This window comes from Lontra canadensis, unplaced genomic scaffold (genome assembly GCF_010015895.1).
Source record: "Lontra canadensis isolate GAN:19392208 unplaced genomic scaffold, GSC_riverotter_1.0 scaffold125, whole genome shotgun sequence".
Lineage (NCBI taxonomy): Eukaryota > Metazoa > Chordata > Mammalia > Carnivora > Mustelidae > Lontra > Lontra canadensis.
This window is the reverse complement of record NW_022631119.1, coordinates 2,515,261-2,539,280: the sequence shown is the minus strand read 5'-3', so window position 1 is coordinate 2,539,280 and position 24,020 is coordinate 2,515,261. Positions and strand designations below refer to the sequence as shown.

The window sequence follows — 24,020 nt, the reverse complement described above, 5'->3', positions numbered from 1 at the left end:
ATCCCGGGAGAAGATCTGCACTTGCCCCAGATGGGTATCTCCGGAGAAACAAGCCAAAAATGTATTCCCTGGTTCCGTTTTCCTTTCCATTGGACCAGCAGAAATTCCGAGTAACAGATGGATGCTTCGTGCCTTTTGGCGTGGGGGTTGGGACTGGGGCGTCCACTCCGCGCGCCTATTGCACGAACCCGAATATGGCAGCGGGATTCACCCGGCTTCCCCCACACCCCACCCGCCACCGCAGACCCCGGACAGGGCGGTCACGCGGCGCGCCGAGGGCGTGGCCTGGGATTCCCGCGGAGGGGAGGGCGTTGTGTGTCCTTGGGCCGAGAGGGGAGGTGACACCGGCCGAAGAGGAGGACGCAGAATGAGGGCCATGCGGGTGAGGGCCCCCCAAGGGCCAGGCTAGGAAACCCAACCGGAAGCCCTCGCCCCAATACGAGATTCCCTAAACATCCCGGGATCTGGGGCCTTGGAACGTGAGCCCCCCTCAGGGCTCCGGACCCCCTTCTAAACAGCTTGGGACCCTCAACCCCCGCCTCCTGTAACCCAGGGATATCTGAGACAGCCGAGGACCCCTAACATGGCCCAACACCCCGGTTTGAGCTTCTTCCCTTCATCCAGGGCCCCTTTTAACACCCCGGGACCTAGGCGGTGGGAACTTAACACCGCTTCTCGCCCCCCACCCCCCCGGACTTTTTATGCAGTATGGTAACGCCGCTAGGCACCGAGACCCAGGACGGATCATTCCCGGGACTTGGGCCTCTCCCGTTAATCTAGGAAACCCTCCCCACCAAAAAAGCAAACCCTCACCATCTCGGGACTTGAACCCGCAGATCAAGTGTCCCTTCTGGGTCTGCTTTTCTTCCAGGACACCCTAGACAACCGGGAAACCTCCAAGCCAGACTCTCTAGGCGCGAGTCCCTTTTTCTGGGCCTTTCTGGACAGAACCCCTTCCCTTCCTCATACTGACAGTTCGATTCTTGCCTTTGAGACACACGCAAGGAAAAGGGCCATCCCGGTGTCAGGCCTCAGCGTGCCCGTCCCCTCGCCCCCCCCCAGCCAGACCCTTTGGGGACACCCTTTCAGGTGTCTCCGATTCCCTCCCCGCCAGGTCTCCCAGGCGCTGGTTCGCTCTTTCAGCTCAACTACCCGGAACCGCTTCCAGAACCGAGTGGCTGAGAAACAGAAACTCTTCCAGGTAGGCGGAGCAGGGGCGGGGCGGGGTGGGGGGAAGAACCCAGACCTCAGGCTCTGTCCTGGAGTGGAGTAGGGGGGGAGACGGGATACAGTCCACGGAGCAGCCTTTACCCCTTTCTCATCTGACGCCTCCACCACCCAGGCGGACAATGACCTCCCGGTGCACTTGAAGGGCGGGGGAACCGACAACATCCTGTACCGAGTGACCATGGGGCTCTGTGTAGGGGGTGAGTGCGGGGCCACCTCAGCCTGAGCTGCTGGGGGAGGAGAAGGGGCTCAGCTGGAGAGAGCTTGCTGAGTCTGGGGAGAGGGCTAGTGGCTGGACAGGGTCTTAGGGAGGGGATTGGGTTCTGGACTGGCCAGGTAGGGGGGGCACGGTCCAGGAGTCCACGCTAGCTTGTGGGGAGGGAGGGAGCATCTAGGGCTTGAGCTTTTGTCCCAGGAGGGGCTTTGGGGTCCAGACAGGAATTGTGGAGGAAGTTGGCAGCCAGGTCTGCAACAAGGCTAGGGAATTCTCCACCTGAAGGGCACTTTGGGAAGGGAGCTGGGATCCAGACTGGTGACTGAGGAGCCTGAAGAGGGGCTTAAAAGCAGAGATGTGGTCCAGGGAGGCAATTAGGAATTTCACGCTGTGTCCCCTTACTCCCTCCCTAGGCACCGTCTATAGCCTGTACTTCCTTGGCTGGGCCTCCTTCCCTCACCAGAAGTGAGACCAAGAAGCTTGCAGAACCTGAACAAGCATCAATAAATGTGCTGGCTTCTTGGGGAACCCAGCCCAGCGGTGGCCTCTGTTTGTTGGTGTTCCCCACCCTGCTCCCCAGCCACCAGCCCATCCTTCCATCAGCAAGGAATCACTACACAATGACAGCCCGATGCCCCAGCCCTGAGTCCCTCCTGCTAGAGGATTACTACTACACAGGGCTACTCAAATGATGTTGTTGCCTCTCAGCCCTCCTGAGGAGCTGGGGACCCGAAACAGTACCCCTGGGCTGTCTCTTAGGGCCTGGGGATCTGGGATCATGTCCTTGAATTTGAGAGGGGTTCTATTCTGGGAAGGCAGCCCCTCTCCCTGTGGAGGCCTGAGGGTGGGAAGGAAGGTACTGCGCATGGTCCATGACACAACAGAGGCAGAGGCAAGTGAGGACAGACTCAGGAGCAAGAGGGAGCAAGCATGGCCTTGGGGAACAGAGTAGGGCCGGGGGTGGGGTGGGTGGGACGGGGGTGGCACTGAGACCTCCCAAGAGCCTGGCTCTTGCAGCAGTAGTAGAGACTGCCCAGGCTTCTGGGTCCCAGTCTCAGCCTCCACAGGATCTGGAGGGGATCTCCTCAAGAACAAGACTGCAGCTCAACTAGAATCCAGTATCAGAAAAAGGACTAGGAAACATGCAGATCCAGGCCTGGGGACAGACATGGAGACAGACCAAGCCACCCCCACCCTCTAGGACCTAGACTTCCCTCTGCCCCTGAAAGAGACAGAACCAGCCCTCAGAACAGGAGGCAGATCTCAGAGAGAGCAGCAATCGGGATGCTTTTATTTCCTCCTGGGCCTGGAAGGCTGAGAGCAGAGCACAGATAAAGGCACGGGGGCGCCTGGGCCTGTTCCGGCCTAGTGTTTGGCTGCCAGGGTGGTGACTCTGAGCAGGTGTGCCAGAGTGTGTAGAGTGACCCTCCCAGAACCAAGAGAATGGCCCCTAGGGTGTGGAAGCAACGTAAGGGTTGGGTGTGGCACAGGTGCATGAGAGGGGTTATGGAGTGGGTGTGGGATGGGTGTGTCAGGGATGGGGTGACCCTCGGGACAGGGTGTGATAGTCTCAGAGCCATGGGTAACTTGGGGCATGGCAAGTTGGGGCATGTGGGGCCCTGGCCGTTGACTGAGAAGCCAAGTGCCAAGGGCTGGGGGAACCAAAGACCTGCGGGTCAGCAGGATCCATGAAGACAAGACTGCAGCCTGGCTCAGCCCTGGGAGAGACGGAGGAATCCGAGGTGACTCCCATAGCGAGGCGATGAGGGGGCAAGTCTGGGGTTCCCGTTCAGGAATACATCGTCAGCTGCAGCCACTGGGGAGAGGAAGGCACAGGGTGAGAACAGGGAACCAAAGAACAGCAGACACCTTTCTCTGCTCTCCCCCAAAGGTTGTTGGCAAAATGGGAGGGAGGGAGCCCAGGCTCCAAGCTGGTACAAGGAGCTAAGGGGAGAGTCCCCTGCTGGGCACCCACATCCCAGAACAGGAGTTCTTACCTCCTGGATGTTCACCTGAATTTGTCCAGTGCCATCCTTGTCAAGAGATTTGAAGGCCCCTAGAGAAGTAAAGGGTTGGGGGATTTGGCTTTTAGGATAAAAATAGACAAGGGCACCTGGCTGGCTTAGTCTGTAGGGCATGTGACTCTTGATCTCAGTGTTGTAAGTCTGAGCCCCATGTCGGGTGTGGAAATTACTTAAAAATAAAATCTAAAAAAAAAAAAAAGATAAAAATATACTAACATACAGTATGATGATAGTAATGGCTAGCACTTGGGCCACCTGTCATGTTCAGCTGGTATAGCATGCGACTCTTGATCTCCAGGTCATGCATGAGTTCAAGCCCCATATTGCATATAAAGTTTACTTCATTTAATTTAAAAAAATGTATGTATATGTATATGGTAAAATAGGGGCACCTGAGTGGCTCAATAGGTTAAACATCTACCTTTGGCTCAGGTTGTGATCCCAGGATCCTGGGATCAAGCCCCATATTGGGCTCCCTGCTCAGCAGGGAGCCTGCTTCACCCTCTCCCTGCCTGCTCCCGCTGTCACTCGCTCTCTTTCTCTCTCTCTCTCGAATAAGTAAAATCTTTTAAAAAATAATAAAATAATGGCTAGCACTTTATTGAGTTCTTACTCTGTGCCAAGCACTGTATAAAGTGCTTTTCCAGGTATTATTAACCCATGTAGTTGAATTCTGTGAGGTGTCATTTTTTTTTTTAATTTTTATTTTTTATAAACATATATTTTTTTCCCCAGGGGTACAGGTCTGTGAATCGCCAGGTTTACACACTTCACCGCACTCACCATAGCACATACCCTCCCCAATGTCCATAATAACCCCACCCCCCCCAACCCCCCTCCCCCCAGCAACCTGTGAGGTGTCATTTTAAAACAAGGCACAGTGGGGCGCCTGGGTGGCTCAGTGGGTTAAAGCCTCTGCCTTCGGCTCGGGTCATGATCTCAGGGTCCTGGGATCGAGCCCCACATCGGGCTCTCTGCTCGGCAGGGAGCCTGCTTCCTCCTCTCTCTCTCTGCCTGCCTCTCTGCCTACTTGTGATCTCTGTCTGTCAAATAAATAAATAAAATCTTTAAAAAAATAAATAAATAAAACAAGGCACAGAGAAGTGAAGTGATGTGCCCCAGGAACATCAGGATTGAGCCCCCCACCCCCAGTAATGGCCTCCTTATACTCCCCTGTGCCGCACCTCTGCCCAAGCCCCAGCCTCCCACAGACCTCTCAGGGCCAAGCCCTCCAGTTCCTGCCCAAACAGACTACTGGAAGGAAGCTCTGCAGGCTGCACTTCCTGCTCCCAATCTGGTGTAGTCCCCACTCCTGTCCTGAACCCTGCCTCCGTGTTCCCTACCCAAAGCCAAACCTAGGCAAACCGAGGTCTACACTGTCTTTGCTCCCTCACTATCAACTTGGTTACCACCCTCAGGTGTCTATGCACATGGTGTCCTGGACACTGCACTCAGTGCAGTTCCTGTTGGCCCTCTTGCTGGTGAATCCAGTGGCCATTTCTTGGGCCTTCTCACAGTGACTTTGGGAATCATCTGCCCTTATTGTCCATTCTCCCTTCCCCTCATGTCCCTGACATACCTGCCCCTTTTTCTCTACCCATGGTTTAAATGCTTTGTCTTCTGTGGGCTCTTCCAGAGGCTGAGACATCTTCCTAAAACCAAACCTGACCCCATCCCTCCTCTGCCTAGAACCTGCTATGGTTCTCCATTGCCCCCAGTCATGGTCTGAGCACCCATGAACATGACACAGCCTCGCACGGCCTGTGCCCACTGCTCCTGCTTCCTTTTCCTCAGTTCTCTCAGATCCAAGTTCAAATTCTGACTTTGCAACTTCCTAGCTGAGTGGCTGGGAGCAAGCAGTTTTGCTTCCTTGAAACCTAGGTTCCTCCTCCAGAAAATGGGGACAATAATTCCCACTTCTCAGTGGTCTTAAGGATTCAATGCATTCATGTTCATAAGAGCCCTCATAATCCAGCCCCTACCAACCCCTCCCAGCCTTATGTCTCTGCATCCCCCACCCCCCTCCAGCATTCAGAATTGAGTTCAACAAAAAAACACCAGAAGCACCACCTTCTCTTTCCCTTCACTTAGGCTGTTCCCACATCAACACTTGTCCTGGCTCTCTCCTTGGGTCACGCCTCCTCATCCCTCAATTCACACCTGTCCTTCTCCCAAAAGCCCTTCTTGACCCTTTAGTCTGCATCGTGTGCTTCCTAGGTTCAGACAGCTCACTGGCCTTTCCCATTCATAAATCTAAACCCACTCAGACCTGAGCTTCTCCTCCCAGGCCTGATCACAGCCCTGAGCTTCCTGTATCCCAGCTGTAACCATTCTGAGCGGTCACTGTCTGGTAATTTGCTTCTCCTCCAATGGACTGTGAGTGATGTGAGGGCAGGCAAGAACCGGGGCTGTTGATGTCCCTGAAGTTGCTTGCCTCAGGGTGAGGTTCAGAGGAGACCTTGGCCAGAGGTGGAACAAATCCCCACCCAGGAAGAGACCTGGGGTGTCACTCACGGAACATGGCGTCCAGCCTGACCAGGCAGCTGATGAAGTTGTCAAAATCCATGTTCCCTCCTTCATCCGCGTAGCGTCGGATGATCATGTTGTAAAGATGTTCATTCAGGTGGAACCCTGGGAATGGTTTCCTTTTCTCAGGTGTTGGGGCCACAAGGCTAGACCCACTCCCACCCCTAGGATTCAGGCTCAGACTAGCTCACAATGGGGGATGGGGCTGCCTTACCAATCCCACCCCCGTCAGACCATTTCGCTGCCAGCCATACCTGCTGCCTCAAAGGCCCCTGGGAGTTCACTGCTGCAGATGGTACCTGAACGGTCAACGTCAAACTGTTTGTAGATGGCCTGTGGGGACAGGGAGGGAAGGATTCAACTGAACATCGTGGGGCATGGCATCTTCCTGGCTTGAGGGGCTTTGAGTTTGAGGTCGCCACGCACCTGCCACTTTTTAATGTTGTTCCATAAGTACTTGAATTCTTGGAAGCCCAACTTGCCAGTGGTGTCACTCTGGTAGAAGGGTGTTAAGAATAGCGTGATGACTATACCCAGGCACACACACTCTACGCACTGTGATCACGGCCGAGCAGGGGAACCTGGGCTAAAAACCCCAGCTCCCATCCCACCTGTCACGTCACCCTGGATACGGTTTGACTTTTCTTTTTATCCATAGAGAGTTTAGTTCCTATTTCATTTTGGGGGCTCCTGGCTGGCCCAGTTGGAATTGCATGTGACTCTTGATCTCAGGGTCATGAGCTTGAGCCCCACATTGGGTACAGAGATTACTATATAAATAAATAAATATTTTTCAGTAAAATAAAATTAAAGTAAGTTAATAAGCATAACCATAACTATGGGGAATTATATTGAGCTTCTCTATAAACTCCTCACCTGAAAATAGTAACTACCTCATTTACAAAATTCTTTTTAAAGTTCCAGCATTTTTGTGTTTTTATTCATTATTTTTTTAAAAGATTTTCTTTTTTGACAGAGATCACAAGTAGGCAGAGAGGCAGGCAGAGAAAGAGGAAGGGAAACAGGCTCCCTGCTGACCAGAGAGCCCGATGTGGGGCTCGATCCCAGGAACCTGAGATCATGACCTGAGCCGAAGGCAGAGGCTTTAACCCACTGAGCCACCCAGGCGCCCCTATCCATTATTTTAAAAGATTTCATTTGAGGGGGCACCTGGGTGGCTCAGTGGATGGAGACTCTGCCTTCAGCTCAGGTCATGATCTTAGGGTCCTGGGATCGAGCCCCGCATCAGGCTCTCGGCTCAGCGGGGAGCCTGCTTCCCTCTCTCTCTGCCTGCTGCTGTCTACTTGTGAACTAACTCTCTCTCTGTCAAATACATAAACAAATCTTTAAATTTTTTTTTTTTACTTGAGAGAGAGAGAGAGAGAGAGAGAGGGAGAGAAAGAGAGAGGAGCAGGGGGAGGGGCAGAGGAAGAGGGAGAAGCAGACTCCCTGCTGAGCAGGGAGCCCAATGCCACTACTGTGGGGCTCTATCCTGGGACTCCAGGATCATGACCTGAGCCAAAGACAGATGCTTTAACTAAGCCACCCAGGTGCCCCATCATTTATAAAATTTTTTTTTTTTTCTTAATTTTTACTTATTTGAGAGGGAGAGAATAGGACAGACATACAGACATACATGAGCTGATGGGGAGAGGGAGCAGCAGACTCCCCACTGAGCAGGGAGCCCAATGCAAGGCTTGATTCCAGGGCCCTAGGATCATGCCCCGGGCCAAAAGCAGTCGATTCACCGACTGAGCCACCTAGGCACCTCTATAAAATTCTTAACAGCAATTCAATTTCATGAATGTCAGGACATGTGATAAACAAGGGTATCTTAGGAAATCAGGTGAGGACAGTACACACCTGCTGGGTTTGTGATACAAGCAGAATGAGACAAAGCCTTCAGCTCAGGGGTTAATGTTTCATAAACTTTCAATAATAATGATGGCCAAGACTTATCAAGTTACTTAGTACATGTCAGGTAGTGCTAAGCTTCTTAGGAACGTCACTTTTCTCACTGAATCCTTAAAACACCAGCCTCACCAGTATTATTTCCCAGTGAGAGAAGTAACCGACTCAGAGATGAAAATCTACCTAGGATCCTAGTAGCAGCTAGTGCATACAGATGACTTACTGTGCTATGCACTGCGCTAAACCCTTCGCATATGGCTCCAAATCAGTTTCACCCTTATCACTCATTTCATTTTATAGACCAGGAAACTGAGGCGAGAGGCTCAAAGACCTTGCTAAGCAGCACAGCCAAGCTCGTAGAACTCAGTGCGACATGTGTGATCACATGACAATACACGTGTCTACATTTTCCCCATGTGTGAAGCATGCATGTATTCAAGATGAGCTGATGATCAGCCCATGTGCAAACATGCATGTGTGTTCCTGTGAACATGCCTTCATGTATCTTCACCTATATGGTATGCCCTTGTATATATGTGCATGTATATGGCCACACCTACAGCAATTATAAGCTTGGGTTCTTGGGATGCCTGGCTGGCTCAGTCAGTAGAGCATGCGACTCTTGATCTCTGGGTCGTCAGTTCAAGCCCCATGTTGGGTAGCACTTACTTAAAAAAAAAAGAAATAAAATAAGCTTAGGCTCTCAAGACTAAAAGGCCTGAGTCCAAATTCTTATCCTGCCACTTCCTCTTTTTGTATACCTTTAGACAAATGATTGCCTCTCTCTGAGTCTCAGTGTCATCACCTACAAAATGGACTGTAACAATTCTGCTGGTTTGGGATGCCTGGGTGGCTCAGAGGGTTAAGCATCTGCCTTCGGTGCAGGTCATGATCCTAGGGTCCTGGGATTGAGTCCCACATCTCACACAAGGCTGCTTGCTTGCCGAGGAGCCTGCTTCTCCCTCTGCCTGCCCCCTACTTGCGCTCTCTGACGAATAAATAAAATCTTCAAAAAAAAAAAAAATCTGCCTGTTTAACATGATGTCTGTGAAGTGCCAGCTGTGACAGCTGATATTACTATTTATTGCCACAAGCCTGGGTGTGTGTTCTCATATATGCATGTCCACTTTTGTGGGTATGCAAGCTACATCCTGGCTGTCCCAAGCGTGCTCTCACAAAACTTCTTCTTCACCCAGGGCTCCAGTCAGACTGCCCCAAAGGATACATCCATCACGGCCACCATGCTGCGACACGTGTCAATGCCAAAGCCATCAGTTTTCAGATCAGGGTCTGTGGGAGACAAGTTGAAAGTCAGAGATCAGAGGTCACAGCTACCCCAGCGCCCATGACTCTAAGCCCACCCTATGTGTTGAGCCCAATGACTCACGTCGGGTTACGATCTTGTTGAGAATGTTCATGAGTTCTGTGGCACTGACTTCCATGTCCTGTGGAGAAAAGTCAGGGATGGGAAGAGTGTCACGAGGGAGAGTAGGGATTCTTTGGGGGTTGCCACTGCTGAGTGTATGTGCAAGGGCAGCCCACAGGAAGGCAAGGAAGAGTCAGGACAAGGATGGGGGCCCAGGGTTACTTACATCTCCAGCCAGCTGGGCAAAGAGCCTCCGGAACTGCCGGACCTCCTCGCTCTCATTGGCCTCAATGTTGGAGTAATGGGTGCGTGGAGGCTGCAGAGGGAGAAGATCTCAGGGCAAGTGGAGGAGGGGTGCCCTGGCCAGGAAAGCACTAGGTGGGAAAGTCAGAGTGGGCTAGGTGGCTGGGTGATCAAAGGAATGAGAGATGGTCCAGGGAACATGACTAAGTTTGGGGACATGGAGAGGAATTTCCTAAGAGGGACAAATGGACAATGATGGGTGCTGGGAAAGGCCTTGGAGTGAGAAGCAGGGTCTCTGATTATTGAGGATAGCTTACCGGAGGCTCTGGGTTGTACTGTGCAGCTGCCTCACTGAGGGGAGACAAGTAAGGGAGTAGTTAGCACTAGCGGGTGGGCCTCCAAAGACAGCAACAGCCCCTGAAACCCAACTGTACAAACCCCACCTCCCTTCCTCTACCTCTGCTTGACTTATCTGTCCTTGTCCTCACCTGTCCCTATCTTTGCTGCCCTGGTTACACCTGGCAGGAAACTCAGAGCCCTGCCCCCACAGTAGGCCCCACTCCTGCCAGGGCACACTTGCCCAATGGCAGATTCCTCAACAGATTCAGCCCCTTTGACAGCTCGCTTCATAGAAGCTCTGACCCAGCTTCCTGGGGCTCCACTCTCCTCACATTCCCTCTGTCTAGGAACGTACTCCATCCTATGGGTTTCTAAAAGCCTGTTTCTTCCCAACATCCCACCCCAGTTCCATGAGTTCCTACCCCTTTGAAGGGGGGGGGCCATTGTAAATTAGGCCCCTAACGACATCTATCAGGTCCACATTTACCAGGTCCTATTTCCATTTTAACCCATACAGTTCCCAGCCAGACCTAGCCCCTTCGAGATCATTTCCCCTATGCCATTAGGCCTCGGCCTCTTCTGGGTCCACCCCCTCACTGACCGACTTCGACCGCCACGCGGCCGTGCCCATAAGCCAAGTCTTGCCCCCATGAAGAGACCCCAAGCCTCATTGGCTCCGCCCCCTAACGTTCGTCTCCCGGGTAGCAGGAAGCAGGCCGCGCCCAGCCCCATCAAGTTCCACCTCTCCCAGCCGCGCCCCATCAGATCTCTCCCTCAACAGTCAGACTCCGCCCATGTCAAGCCCCGCCTCCTGAGCGGCCATTAGCCTCCTTACGGTCCGCCCCCTCGAAGCGGATCCCGCAGCCCAGGCCCAGCCCAGCCTAATTTAGACTGCAGGTGTCGCCAGGTTACCTCAATCTAAATTGGTGGGACATGCTCCTCCGCCAGGCCCCTCCCCTCTTCGGACCCCGCCTTACCTGATGGCACTAATGACCCCGCCCAGAATGCGCATGGCAGTTCCGCCACCGCCACCGCCTCCGCCGCCGCCGCCTCCGCCGCCACCGCCTCCTCCTCCACCTCCGGCTCCGCTGATGAGGCCTCCGATCACATTCCCCAGGCCCCCGCCCAGGCCCCCGCCTCCTCCGCCACCGCCTCCCTTCAAGAACGAGTTAACCAGGAACATGGCTGCAAATTAAGATTCCTAATGGGGGGGGGAAAAAGGAGTCACAAGTCCGCATCGCCATTGAACCCGCTCCCTCCATGCAAAAATACGCATTTCTGGCAGCTGGACTTGGGGGAGTAATATGAGGCCTCCGGGCGGGGACCTATTCTCTCTGGAGCTTGAGAGTCCATTTGGAATGGGGTCGGGGCTTCTGGAGGAGGATACTTCTAGGATGGGTGGGAAAGCGACGGAGGCTCGGGTTTGAAATCCCCTCTGTGTCCAAAGGATCTCATGGTCTAGCTTAAGTGACCCTGAACTGAGTCTATGCATAGGCATCATTAAGAGTAAGGGTTCGGGTCTGGTGGGGTTCTCAAGATGGGGGGCCCCAAGTTGGTGTAAGGCATCTTTGACGCCTGAGACCGAGCCCCAGAACTGAATTTAGGGGTCGTGGGCGGGTCAGGATCAGAGATTCTCCACCTGGAGGCCTCTGGGGCAGGGTTTAAGAAATCCCAGCTTGAGGGTTTCGTTACTTCCAGCAGCGGGATTACAATGTCACCGCTGATTCTATAGGTTCGGATCTAAGATTGTGGGTGCCAACCCGGGGCCCGGGATAACGGGGTTCCCATTATAATTGGGAGAACGGATCTAAGGATCGTGGTTCTGGAGACTCGAACCTGGCAGAAATTTATGGGGTACCTTTAAAATCCATGGGCTCGAATTTTAGATCCCGAGTGAGAGGGTGGAAGAGTCCCCAGGGCGGGATAACTGGGTGCCAGACAGACTGGGGCTTCAAATCTGAGGTCATGAGTCTGGGGGACCCCTAGACCAGGATTTAAGGGTTTTGTGGGACACGGGGGCCGCAAGAACCGGGATTACGGACTACAGGGGTAATCCAAATCGGGCGCTCACCGATCCTCCGGTTAGTCGGTCCGTCCGTCCTGCTCCCGGGCCTCTGCCTGTGTCCGGCTCCGTAGGGCGGGGCCCGTGACTCAGGCGGCCTAGACCCAGTTAGGCATTGCGGAGCGGCCCACCAAGCGTCCGCGGGGTCCTAGAGCCGGCATGAAGTTGCGCCTGCGTGCGCCAGGCCCGCCTCTCGTAACGGGATGCGGCAGCCGCGGCTCCGTCCTGCTCGTTTCCTGAACTGTGGGTTTCGACCCCGCCCAACCTCCCGCGGCCTAAGGTCTTCCCCGGTTCTTTACAGCTCAGGTGAATGAATCCTGGGAGGGAGGTTCAGTCGCCGCGCCCGAGATCACCCCCTAGTGTTGCAGTGTGGATTCTTCTCCATGCGGCCACGGGTGCGGTTTTCTGTCCTCTGGAAAAGGGACTCCTGGCACGCGGCCCCGTATCCTACTCTTGTTGCGACAAAGCATCTGGAGACCCCGAATTTTGTCTGGCCCACAGCCCGAGGACACGCACCCGCATTTGGGGCAGGGGCTAAGGCCAGACTAGATTTCTCGGGACCCTGCAGTAGCCGGGATGGCGGCCAAACGGCGGGAAGAACTTTGCCGCTTGCAGAAGTTGCCTGTGCCTCCTCCACCCTCACCTTTTTACCCCGCGTCAGGGTCGCCAAGTATCGCCTCCTTCTTCCATCTCTAAAGAGGGGCCTGGGCACAGGAACAGTCCCTCTCGCCACTGCCTGGTTTCTGAGACTAGATGTTCCCGAGATCGGGTGGAGGAGTGGGGGCGGGGGGAATGCAGAAGCTGGCAGGAAAAATGGCGCCTGAAACCTCTTTTGGAGACTTTTTGCTCTCGGGCTCCAACCTCCAACTTCAGGGCTCCTCAGAGGGAGTTAAATCTGGTTCCCAGGCATTCTGGATGTCTGGCCCATAGAATCTCTCCTGGAGGCTGGCTTAGCTTGAGTCTGAATCCTGGCTCTGCCTTTTAATAACTGGGATCCCTTGGGCGCTGAGGAAGGCTGTTTTTTGTTTTGTTTTGTTTGTTTGTTTAAGCAAGGATTTATTAATCCGTAAAATGAGAACAAGGGTTCCCCTTCCCCTTCAGATTTAAGTGGTAAATGCTTAGTAAAGAGGAATCATTTCCATGTGCCTGTACCCATGCTGTTTCCTCCTCCTGCAGCCCACCTGGATTCCTCAGGTGGATGACTGACTCACCCTTAGATAATACTGATAAAAGTAACTGCCAAGCACTCTCCTGAGCACTTTACATATCCCTCATACACCCTTATAACAGTCCTATGGAATGGATGTATGCAGTATTTCCATTTTAGAAATAAACTGACTCTGAGGGTGAACTCCCTAGCCTGTAACCTTAACCACTACTCTAATGCATTGACTCTTCAATAATATAATAAATATTGGGGGCACCTGGCTAGCTGAGTTGGAAGATATGAGACTCTTGATCTTGGGGTCATGAGTTCGAGCCCCACATTGGGTGTAGAGATTACTAAAAACAGTGAACTTAGAAAAATACTATAATTAATATGATAATAGCTTAGACATCAAGATCACAAGAGACAAAACTGCAGTAGCAACCAGGCCAAGAATCACTACACAAGCCTTGGCTATGAGGCAGGAACTTACAAGAGAGAAAATGGAGGCGGGGTCACATGCCTGAGGTCACAGAGGATGGCAGAACCAGGTGTGAACCTCGGCATGGCTGATGCCAAAACTTTTGGTGATGACTAATCCACATTCCCTTCTCACCACACCCTTCCCTGCCACACTGGAAGCTTCCGCCGTCTGCCCTTTCTAGGGCTCACTTGCTGCCAGGCCTTTGTGCGGGCTGTGCCCTCGACTTGGAACACTCTGGTGTTCACCTGGTGATGTAGGTACTCAGGCTTTCGTGTCAGCTCAGGAGTCACCTCTTCTAGGAAACTCTGTCTCCACCCCCACCTGAGACTGGGTGAGGCTTGCAGCTTCTTGCTTATAACTTACACTCTCTCAGAATACACACTGCCATCTCGTGCCACTCACTGTCCACTGTCACTGAGATCAGTCTCCCTGACCTCCTAACCCTGGCCAGTATCAAGCCTCAGGCCTTACGGTTTCCATAGAGGATGCCATAGAAGTTCTCCCCCACATAACGTGGTTTAAATTCCATTCCTATGCTGTTAATATCCAGATTTCTGTCTTCCACCCAGACATTTCCAGGTAGTTCTACAAACTGCATTCTACTCACCTTCTTCATGGGGGTCTTAGAAGTGTCTCAAACTTCACACATCCTAAACTGAGCTTCTGACTTCTTTCCAAACCTGCTCCCTCCCCCCATTCCCCATCTAGGTTGATGGCACCCCTGTCCTTCCAGAGACTGAGACCAGAGAGCCCAGGATCATCCCTGACCACTCTTCCACACCTATTCCAACCTGACAGGAAACCTTGTTGACTCCACCAGCACTGGCCCAGCCTCTGTCCTCCTGGTCCTGGACACCACAGCAGCTCCTCCCTGGGCTTCCTGCTCCCCTGCCTGCCCTCATGGTCTGCTCCCCACCCGCAGCCAGAGGGAGCCTGTGATACCCCCAGTCAAGTCAGGGCCCTCGCCTGGCTGTACCTCTGTCCTTGTAAGAATCAAAAGTCCTCCCCATGGGGCGCCTGGGTGGCTCAGTTGGGTTAAAGCCTCTGCCTTCAGCTGAGGTCATGTTCTCATGTCCTGGGATCGAGCCCCGAATCGGGCTCTCTCCTCAGCGGGAAGCCTGCTCTCTCTGCCTGTCTCTCTCTCTGCCTCTCTGCCTACTTGTGATCTCTGTCTGTCCAATAAAAAAATTTTTTAAAAATCTTAAAAAAAAAAAAAGTCCTTACCATGGTCGCCAAGCTCATAATCTGTCCTGTCACCTGTCTGAAAGTGACAGGTGACACTTCCCCTTAAGAAAGTGAGAAGAAACCCTACTGGATGTTCCCAGCTGAACACAGACAAGGAGGCTCTGGGAATGCAGCAATAGCCAAACAGCCCATCTCCAGGTGCCGCTGAGGGCTGCTGCCCCACTACCCAGGCTCTCTGTAGCCACGCCTTAGTGCCTCACCTCTTAGTGCCTCAAGTCTGCACATCTAGTGGTCTCTGGAAGATCCTTTCAGATCTCTGATTTCACCCCCACACTCCCCACCCCACCCCCACACTGCCTTTAGCATTTATCACCTGTACCATAGCGTATAGTTTACTTATTTATCCAGTTCCTTGTTTTCCTCCCCCACTAGAATATGAGCTCCTCAAGGGATTGCTGTCTGTCTTGTGCACTGCTGTGTACCTACTTCCTAGAACAGTGCCTGGAATATCTTGTGATCTCTGTCTGTGAATATTTGTTGAACAAAGGAAAGGTTTTGTGTGAATTTTCTCATTGAATTTCAGCAGCATTGATGAGAGAGTACAGCAAGCATTACTGAAGTCCCCCACCATCTTCCGGATTCCTTTGAACTCCGGCATGGTTATGTGAATGTTTGGGCCAATAAAATGTGAACAGAAATGTTGGGAGTGTTCCTTTTATTTATTTTTTATTTTGTCTTATTATTTACTTTTTAAAAGATTTTATTTTATTTTATTTTTTAAGATTTTATTCATTTATTTGACAGACAGAGATCACAAATAGGCAGAGAGGCAGGCAGAGAGAGAGGAGGGGAAGCAGGCTCCCTGCTGAGCAGAGAGCCCAACGACAACGCAGGGCTCCATCCCAGGACCCTGGGATCATGACCTGAGCTGAAGGCAGAGGCTTTAACCCACTGAGCCACCCAGGCACCCCTAAAAGATTTTATTTTTAAGTAATCTCTGTACCCATTGTGGGGCTCGAACTTCAACCCCAGGATCAAGAGTTGCATGCCACACCAACTGAGCCAGCTGGGTGCCCCTTATTTTATTATTATTTTTAAGTAATCTTTATGCCCAATGTGGAGCTTTGTACTCATGAACCAGAGATCAAGCGTTGTATGCTTGACAGAGTAAGCCAGCCAGTTGCTGGTAAGAGTGTGAGTTTTTTTTTTTTTTTTAAAGATTTTATTTATTTAAGAGAGAACAAGCTGGGGGTGGGGGAGAGGGAGAAGCAGACTCCCCACTGAGAAGGACCTGGAGATCATGTCCTGAACCCAAGGAAGAGGCTTCCCTGACTGAGCCAACCAGGTACTCCCAGAGCATCACTTTAAAATGTAGCATTTATTTATTTATTTTTAAGATTTTATTTATATTTGAGAGAGAGAGAGTGCGAGAGAGCATGAGAAGGGAGTTCAGATGGAGAAGCAGACTCCCCTTGGGGCTGGGAGCCCGATGTGGGACTCAGTCCCAGGACTCCGGGGTCATGACCTGAGTTGAAGGCAGTTGCTTAACCAACTGGGCCGCCCAGGTGCCCCTAAATGTAGCATTTAAAAGTGAGTACAAGATGGGACGCCTGGGTGGCTCAGTGGGTTGGGCCTCTGCCTTCGGCTCAGGTCGTGGTCTCAGGGTCCTGGGATCGGGTCCCGCATCGGGCTCTCTGCTCAGTGGGGAGCCTGCTTCAACCCCCCCCCCACCCCATCTACTTGTGATCTCTCTCTCTGTGTCTAATAACTAAATAAAATCTTTTAAAAAAATTAAAAAAAAAATAAAAGTGAGTACAAGATGTTCTCTGCTCTCATCCCCTACCTAAGCAGCACTGGGAGCCATGTAAGCACAAAGGTGCCACATGCTGGAAGCTAGCTGGATCACTGAGCTGTGGCATGGAGGACATCTGGCTGTTAGTATAAGTAAGACATAAAATTTGAGGAGTTAGTCTACTAAGGTCTAGGGCTCATTTGTTACTGCAGCATAACCTAGCCTATTCTGACTGATGCAGGTAGAAGTTGTTACTATCATGCCAATGAAGAGAGACATGGGATTATTTTTCCAAGATCACGCAGCTGCTAAGTACCTGAGTCAAGATTTGAACTCAGCGAGGGGGCTGTCTGAGGAGCTGTCTGGCTCAGTTCGTAGAGAATTTGACTCTTGATTTCAGGGTTGTGAGTTTGAGCCCCATGTTGGGCATAAAGCCTGTTTAAATTTTTAAAAAAGATTTTATTTACTTATTTGAGAGAGAGAGCAGGAGCAGAGGGGAGAGGGAGAAGCAGGCTCCCCACCAAGCAGGGAGCCTAAGCAGGGCCCAGTCTCAGGACTCTGGGATCATGACCTGTGTTGAATGCAGACACTTAACCAACTGAGCCATCCAAGCACCCCTAATTTTTTTTTAAAGACTTTTAAAAAGATTTTATTTACTTATTTGAGAAAAGGAGAGAATGAGCACATGAGCAGGGAGGAGGAAGTTCAGAGGGAGTGGAAGAAGCAGATTCCCAGCTGAGTAGGGAGCCCGGACAACACCAGGCTCCATCCCAGGACCCTGGAATCATGACCTGAGCTGAAGGCAGATACTTAACGTACTGAGCCATCCAGGCGCCTCCATAAAGCTTATTAAAAAAGAAAAGGGGCGCCTGGGTGGTTCAGTGGGTTAAGCCTCTGCCTTCAGCTCAGGTCATGATCTCGGGGTCCTGGGATCGAGTCCCACATCGGGCTCTCTGCTCAGCAGGGAGCCTGCTTCCTCCTCTCTCTCTCCCTGCCTCTCTGCCTACTTGTGATCTCTCTCTGTCAAATAAATAAATAAAATCTTAAAAAAAAAAAAAAGAAAAAAGATTTGCACTCAGAAATGCTGGCTCTATAGCTCATGCTTTCAATCCTCTCAATTTGCTGCCTTAACGATGTTCATGTTACGATGCCACCAACTGAAAACTGTTAATAGTCATAACTAACCGAGCTCGATGCCTCCTGAGGTCTTGCTGACCAAGCTGGGACATTTTGCAAAGCTACTCAGAACTCTTTGCTAAAGGAACCAACATGAGGGAGCGGAGGTTCTGAGAGGGGGTGTCACTTACCTGAGGGGACGGCAGAATCAGGTCTAAACTCAAGCGTGGTTGATGCCAAATAGTTATGTGATGACTAATCCAGATGAATGTCCCTCCACTTCACTTTCTTTTCTTTTCTTTCTTTTTTTTTTTTTAATATTTTATATGTATTTGACAGGGAGAGAAAGCACAAGCAGGGAGAGCAGTAGGCAGGGGGAAAAGTAGGCTCCCCACTGAGCAGGGAGCCAGACACAGGGCTCAATCCTAGGACCCTGGGATTGTGACCTGAGCTGAAGGCAGACACTCAACCAACTGAGCCACCTAGGTGTCCCTCCACTGCCCTTTCTTTAGCAGTGTATTAGGGTTCTCCAGAGAAACAGAACCGATAGAATATACAGAGTGAGAGAAAGAAAGAGATTTATTTTAAGAAATGGGCACACAGGGGCGCCTGGGTGGCTCAGTGGGTTAAAGCCTCTGCCTTCGGCTCGGGTCATGATCCCAGGGTCCTGGGATCGAGCCCCACATCGGGCTCTCTGCTCTGCAGGGAGCCTGCTTCCTCCTCTCTCTCTCTCTCTCTCTGCCTGCCTCTCTGCCTACTTGTGATCTCTGTCTGTCAAATAAATAAATAAAATCTTTAAAAAAAAAAAGAAAAGAAAAGAAATGGGCACACATGACAGAAGCTGAGAAGTCCCACATCCTGCTGTCTGCAACCTGGAGGCTCACGAAAGCCAGTGGTTTGAGTCCTGGTCCAAGGAGGTCCAAGAGCTAGGGCAACTGATGGTATAAGTCCCAGTCTGAGTGCAGAAGACCAATGTTCCAGCACCAAGTCGGGCGGAACTCAAATCATTCCTTCCTCAGCCACTTGGCTCCTCTCAGACCCTCAAAGATTTGCATGATACCTTCTGCATTGGGGAGGACAGTCAGCTTTTTAACCAGTCTACGGATTCACATGATAATCTTACTTGGAAACACCCTCACAGACACACCCAGAAACAATGTATCCCAGTCAGCTTGACAAAAAAGTAACCATCACCCTTTCCCCACTCCTCTTTCCCAGGCTCCCTTGCTGCCAGGCTCTTGCATAGGCTGTGTCTCTGCAGGAACATTTCTCCTACCCTTTTTGCTTTGGAGGTGATTTACTGATTGCTCCTCATCAGGAAGTCTGTCTTGACCTCCCATCACAGACTAGAGAGGTTGCCCTGTCATAGGCTCCTAGGATTCCGGAAACTTCTTCCCCAAGACATCATAACAAATTAAAATCAGTAATGATCAATAATATCTGTCTCCTGGACTGGATTGGGGGGCCTTATGCTGGTGGGCAGGGCTATCTCAGGAACCACTGTGTCCCCAGCATCATGCCGCCCAAGGCTAGACCTGGGACGCATGGTCAGTAATTCTTAGTTAGCTATTATCTTCTTCATCATCATCATCCTTTGGGGGATTATTTATATAATTCAGACTTCCTCATCAGAATGAAAACCTGTCAATAGAGTATGTGCTTTCATGACTGCACAACAGACCTTCGTCATCCTTCCAAACCATGGGTTAGATGGCTCCCCTCCATAAAGTAATTCCCTCCTGCCTCCTGCTCCACGTTAATCAGGGAACTTGTCTGGCATCCCACAGCCTTCTGGGCTCCCGTATCCCAACCTCATCACTCTGATGCCTGGGTGTTCACTTTATAATGATCCTTATTTTGTCTTCCTGTAGGTGCGCTATATTTCATAATTTAAAATGTTTAAAATCCCTGGTAATGTGGAGCGCCTGGGTGGCTCAGTCATGAGCGTCTGCTCTTTGACTCAGGTCATAACCTCAGGGTCCCAGGATTGAGGCCCTCATGGGGCTCCCTGCTCAGCGGGAAGCCTGCTTGGCCCTCTCCCACTCCCCCTGCTTGTGTTTCCTCTCTCCCAGTGTCACTCTCTGTCAAATAAATAAATAAATAAAATCTTTTAAAAAAACCCTGCTAATGCCTGCTCATTGTAGAAAATGTATAAAATATAGCAAGAGAAAAATTAAAAGGAAAAATTCACCCAGTTTTCAAAAACAACCTCTATTTAGTTATATTACCTGCTTGATTTGTTTCCTGGGAATAATTTCATGTATTTCTAATTATATAAAATTTGCATATGCAATTTGCATCCTGCCCATCAGTTTGTAAACAACTTGTATTAACCTGGAACGAGCAGCTCTGTTCCCTTCGACTGCTCACCTGTGACCTGACTTCTCTATTAGACATCAGCTCTTTCTTCAGAAAATAATGCATTGGAGAGGCGCCTGGGTGGCTCAGTGGGTTAAAGCCTCTGCCTTCAGCTCAGTCATGACCTCAGGGTCTTGGGATCGAGCCCCACATTGGGCTCTCTGCTCAGCGGGGAGCCTGCTTCCCTTCCTCCCTCTCTGCCTGCCTCTCACAAGTAGGATCTCTGTCAAATAAATAAATAAAATCTTTTAAAAAAGAGGGAAAATAATGCATTGGAGATTCCTTCTTGTATAGTTATCATGGAATCTAGCAGATTAATGAAAATTCCTATGATAAAGCAGCTCATTTGATTCTGTTTAAGCCAGCAAAATCCACATTTCTTTTATCAAGAAACCCTTTAATCTTTGAGTATTCTTAACACTTCCTGAAACATTATTTCTGCATTTGTCCTTTCCTTCCTTCTTTCCTTCCTTCCTTTTTTTATAATTTAAAAAATGGTCCCATGAAAATCCTTTCAGATTCACCCACTTCCCTGATTATTTCCAGGGGCTAAATTCCTAGAAATGTCAGTGATGGATCAATAGATGGGCATATTTTCAGGCTTTGGATTCAGGATACACAGTCATTCTCCAGAAAGTCATTGCTATTTACATCCCAACCGTGGTGGATGGAGTCTCTCATTGCCCTGAACTGTCCTCAGACTTACGGAACCATAGTTTAAGATCTTTGCTGATTTGACAGACAAAAGGAGGTGTCCCAGTATTTTAAGTAACATTGTTGGGTGAATGTGCTTTCGTGGGATTTTTTGGCCTTTGATATTTCTTCTACAATTTTTTTTTTTTAATATTCCATGCCCATTTTTATTTGTTGGCTTTTCATGATAATTTCACATTATGTTGTTAATAACTTCATTCATTGAGGGTGTTAACCAATCGTCTATCATTTTTGTTGCAAATATACTTCTCTAATGCATATTTACTTCAATTTTGCCTACACCCTTTTTGGACATATAAAATATTCAGCTCCGAAGTTCCTGGGTGGCTCAGTCGGTTAAGCATCTGCCTTTGGCTCTGCTTATGATCCCAGGGTCCTGGGATTGAGCCCCACATTGGGCTTCCCTGCTCAGCAAGGAGTCGTCTTCTCCCTCTCCCTCCGCTCCTCCCCCCACTCATGCTCTCTCTCATAAATAAAATCTTTAAAAAAGAGAAGATTCAGCTCTTTGTACAGCCTAATTCATCAGTCTTTACCTTGATGGTTTGTTCCCCCTACTATCTTGAAGTCTTTTCCCATACAGAAGTTATGCAATATTTGTTGGTAAAAACCTCCATTAGATTTTCACTGTGCGATTCCCCCATACACATATGATTCAAATCCAACTGGAATTTGTTATATCATGTAAGATGGGATTCCAAACTGATATTTTTCTCCAAATAAATGAGAGATCAATCCAACTGATGGATTGCTTCTATCTTATAAATTCTTATGTTCTCTAGTCTGGCCAACCATTCTGTTACATTATCCAGTAGATTGTTCTTACACTAAAAACCACGCTTTAGGGATGCCTGGGTGGCTCAGCTGGTTAATCGGTTAATCGGTTAATCCGATGCCTTCGGCTCAGGTCGTGATCCCAGGGTCCTGGGATCCAGTCCCACATTGGGCTCCTTGCTCAGGGGGGAGCCTGCTTCTCTCCCTGCCCTTGCCTGCCACTCTGCCTGCTTGTGCTCTCTCTCACTCTCTGACAGATAAATGAAAATCTTTTAAAAAGGGGTGCCTGGGTCGCTCAGTTGGGTAAGCATCTGCCTTCTGCGCAGGCCCTGATCCCAGCTTGGGATCCCCACATTCAGCTCCCGGGTTGGAGGGAAGACTGCTTCTCCCTCTCCCACTCCCCCTGCTTGTGTTCCCTCTCTTGATGTCTCTGTCAGATAAATAAAATCTTTAATAAATAAATAAATAAATAAAAATCTTAACAGCCGGGGACTTCTGAATACTGATATATATTCGATATTAAAGAATTATTTAAAAAAAGAATTATTGCATTTTTAAAAGATATGATTGAGACTCCTATCTTTAGAGGTAGGAAACGTTGACAGAAACATTTCCAAATGAGATGACATATTGCCTGAGATTTGCTTTAATGGGAGAAGAGAAGAGGAAGCAAAATAAAACACGACTGGCCATATGTTAGATAACTAGAGAAGCTGGGTGATGGGTACTTGGGAAAGCCTTAGCTATTCTAATTTAAAATTCTCTTAATATGTTAGAAAAAAAAAAAGATTTAATTGTTTAGAAGAGAGAAGAGAGGAAAAAGGGGATTTTTTCATTTAAGATGTAAGCGCCTTCACCGGGCTTGATTGCCGACAAGCCTAGAGCGTCAATGACCAGTCGAGATGCAGGAAAGCGCAAAGGAAGGAAGGCGTCCCAGCCAGCTCCAGGCCACAGAGTGACCTCGTCTGGGTTCTTCAGGAGACCAGAAGGTCAGCTCTGCCCTCCACAGCCTCCAGGACGTCGGTTACCAACCTCTGATTAAACTCTGACGGCCTGGCAGCGGCCCACGCTTGCACAACACCGCCCTCCAGGGAGGAGCCCAAATCCCTTCATCCCACAATTCCGCGCGACCCTCCGTTGAGGATAATGAGGCTGATGTTGTCTCATGGTTTTCTGGGAAATGCAGTTCGCGTGCCTGGCTGGAGCCACCGACCAACGCCCGCGAGACTCCACGCTTCACGACGCACTGCGCGGGGTTTGCGGAGCAATGAGCTGTTGCCCCCATGTGGCAGCTGGTGGTTATTGCACGCGTCTGGGACACCTGAGGTTGCTGGGACTTGGGAAACTAACGTCGACCTGGAAAACTCTGGGAGTCTCCTCCGGGTGGGGGGCTGACCCCAGATGTGCAAAGGTGGGGTGAGTTAAGAAATTAAGGTGAAAAAATTAGGGGCAGGTCCCGCTGTGAGAATTAAATAAAGCCAGCATCACTAATGTTGGCCGTGTGTAGTCGTTCTTACACTTATCGCTAGTCTTCACTGAGTAAGGCATTTACCTATGTGCGTGGAGCTGATATAACGCTATGGATTAGCTCATTTAATGCTCACAACAGTCGTTCGGGGGAAGTACTGTCATCGCCCCCGGTTTATAGGAATGAAGCTGAAACCCAGAGAGAAGGAATACTTGTTCAGTCCCCCAGGGTCTGCACGACAGAGCTGGGATTTGAACCCAGGCTGCTGGGTTTCAGAGTTTGTGCTTTTCTTCAGTAAGGTTATACCGCCTCTCTTAACCTACTGAATAGTCTCAAGTTTGTAATTGGTACATGAATCAACGCCAGCAAGCCATTAAGCACGTTCAGTTACTGATTTAGCTCAGCAGCAAGACAAAGGTCGCCTTCAGCCCAAGTTTGTGTTTAGCACAGAGATCGAGTTTCTGATGGGCATGAAGCACCAAAGGGATTATTTTGGGCCTACAAAGCCCTGTCCCTTTTTGTTCAGGTGATTCCTATTCACATCTCTATCCCCATTCCTTCTGTCATACCAGCAGCACTGGCAGATTTAGTGATTTGTTCTCCTCCCCCCACTGCCGGCCACCTTATTATTATCACAGTAAAGAAAAAAAGAAAGAGGGAGAGAGAGAGACAATGTTTGTCTGCCTTTATATCCCAAGCAAGGACTGTGTCCACTTCATGAACATATCCCCAGTACGAGGCCTGACATACATTGAGAGGCTCAAAAACTGTGGAGTGTTGGATATTTACTGTTGCAAGGACATGAAGACTTATGAAATCAGGGTTCAAGGACTCTGGGTGAACTAAATTGGTAGGTGCTGGTTAAGAAGTTGGGGGACATCCCCTCTAAGGCTCCTCGCTCTGACAACTCCCTGACACAGTAGGAGCCTAAGCCTTGGGATCTTTTTCTAAAGTGACCAGGGTTTTTTTTGTTTGTTTTTGTACCTTAACGATTTCAATAATGTGTGTGTATGTACAGGTTTGTATCTATCCCTGGTGGGTGTCTGATGTGAATCTCAGTGTTCCATGTGTGA

General features: G+C 50.2%; 2 protein-coding genes across 2 annotated transcripts; one reads left to right on the top strand and one right to left on the bottom strand.

Moving 5' to 3' along the window:
* Positions 1-277: 277 nt before the first annotated feature.
* On the top strand, positions 278-1,978 carry LOC116857751 (cytochrome c oxidase subunit 7A1, mitochondrial). Its single transcript, XM_032842166.1, has 4 exons — positions 278-382; positions 1,115-1,201; positions 1,343-1,427; positions 1,855-1,978. The coding sequence occupies exons 1-4, from the start codon at positions 368-370 to the stop codon at positions 1,908-1,910; spliced, it is 243 nt and encodes an 80-aa protein (XP_032698057.1). The 5' UTR covers positions 278-367; the 3' UTR covers positions 1,911-1,978.
* A 726-nt stretch (positions 1,979-2,704) lies between these two features.
* On the bottom strand, positions 2,705-11,969 carry CAPNS1 (calpain small subunit 1). The gene is made up of 11 exons (XM_032842165.1): positions 11,922-11,969; positions 10,828-11,051; positions 9,829-9,862; positions 9,495-9,584; positions 9,290-9,347; positions 9,128-9,192; positions 6,418-6,486; positions 6,246-6,324; positions 5,980-6,096; positions 3,439-3,497; positions 2,705-3,257 (listed from the first exon to the last, which is right to left on the bottom strand). Exons 2-11 carry the CDS (start codon positions 11,031-11,033, stop codon positions 3,231-3,233), a joined length of 804 nt encoding a protein of 267 aa, XP_032698056.1. The 5' UTR covers positions 11,034-11,051; positions 11,922-11,969; the 3' UTR covers positions 2,705-3,230.
* Between the last annotated feature and the right edge of the window lie 12,051 nt (positions 11,970-24,020).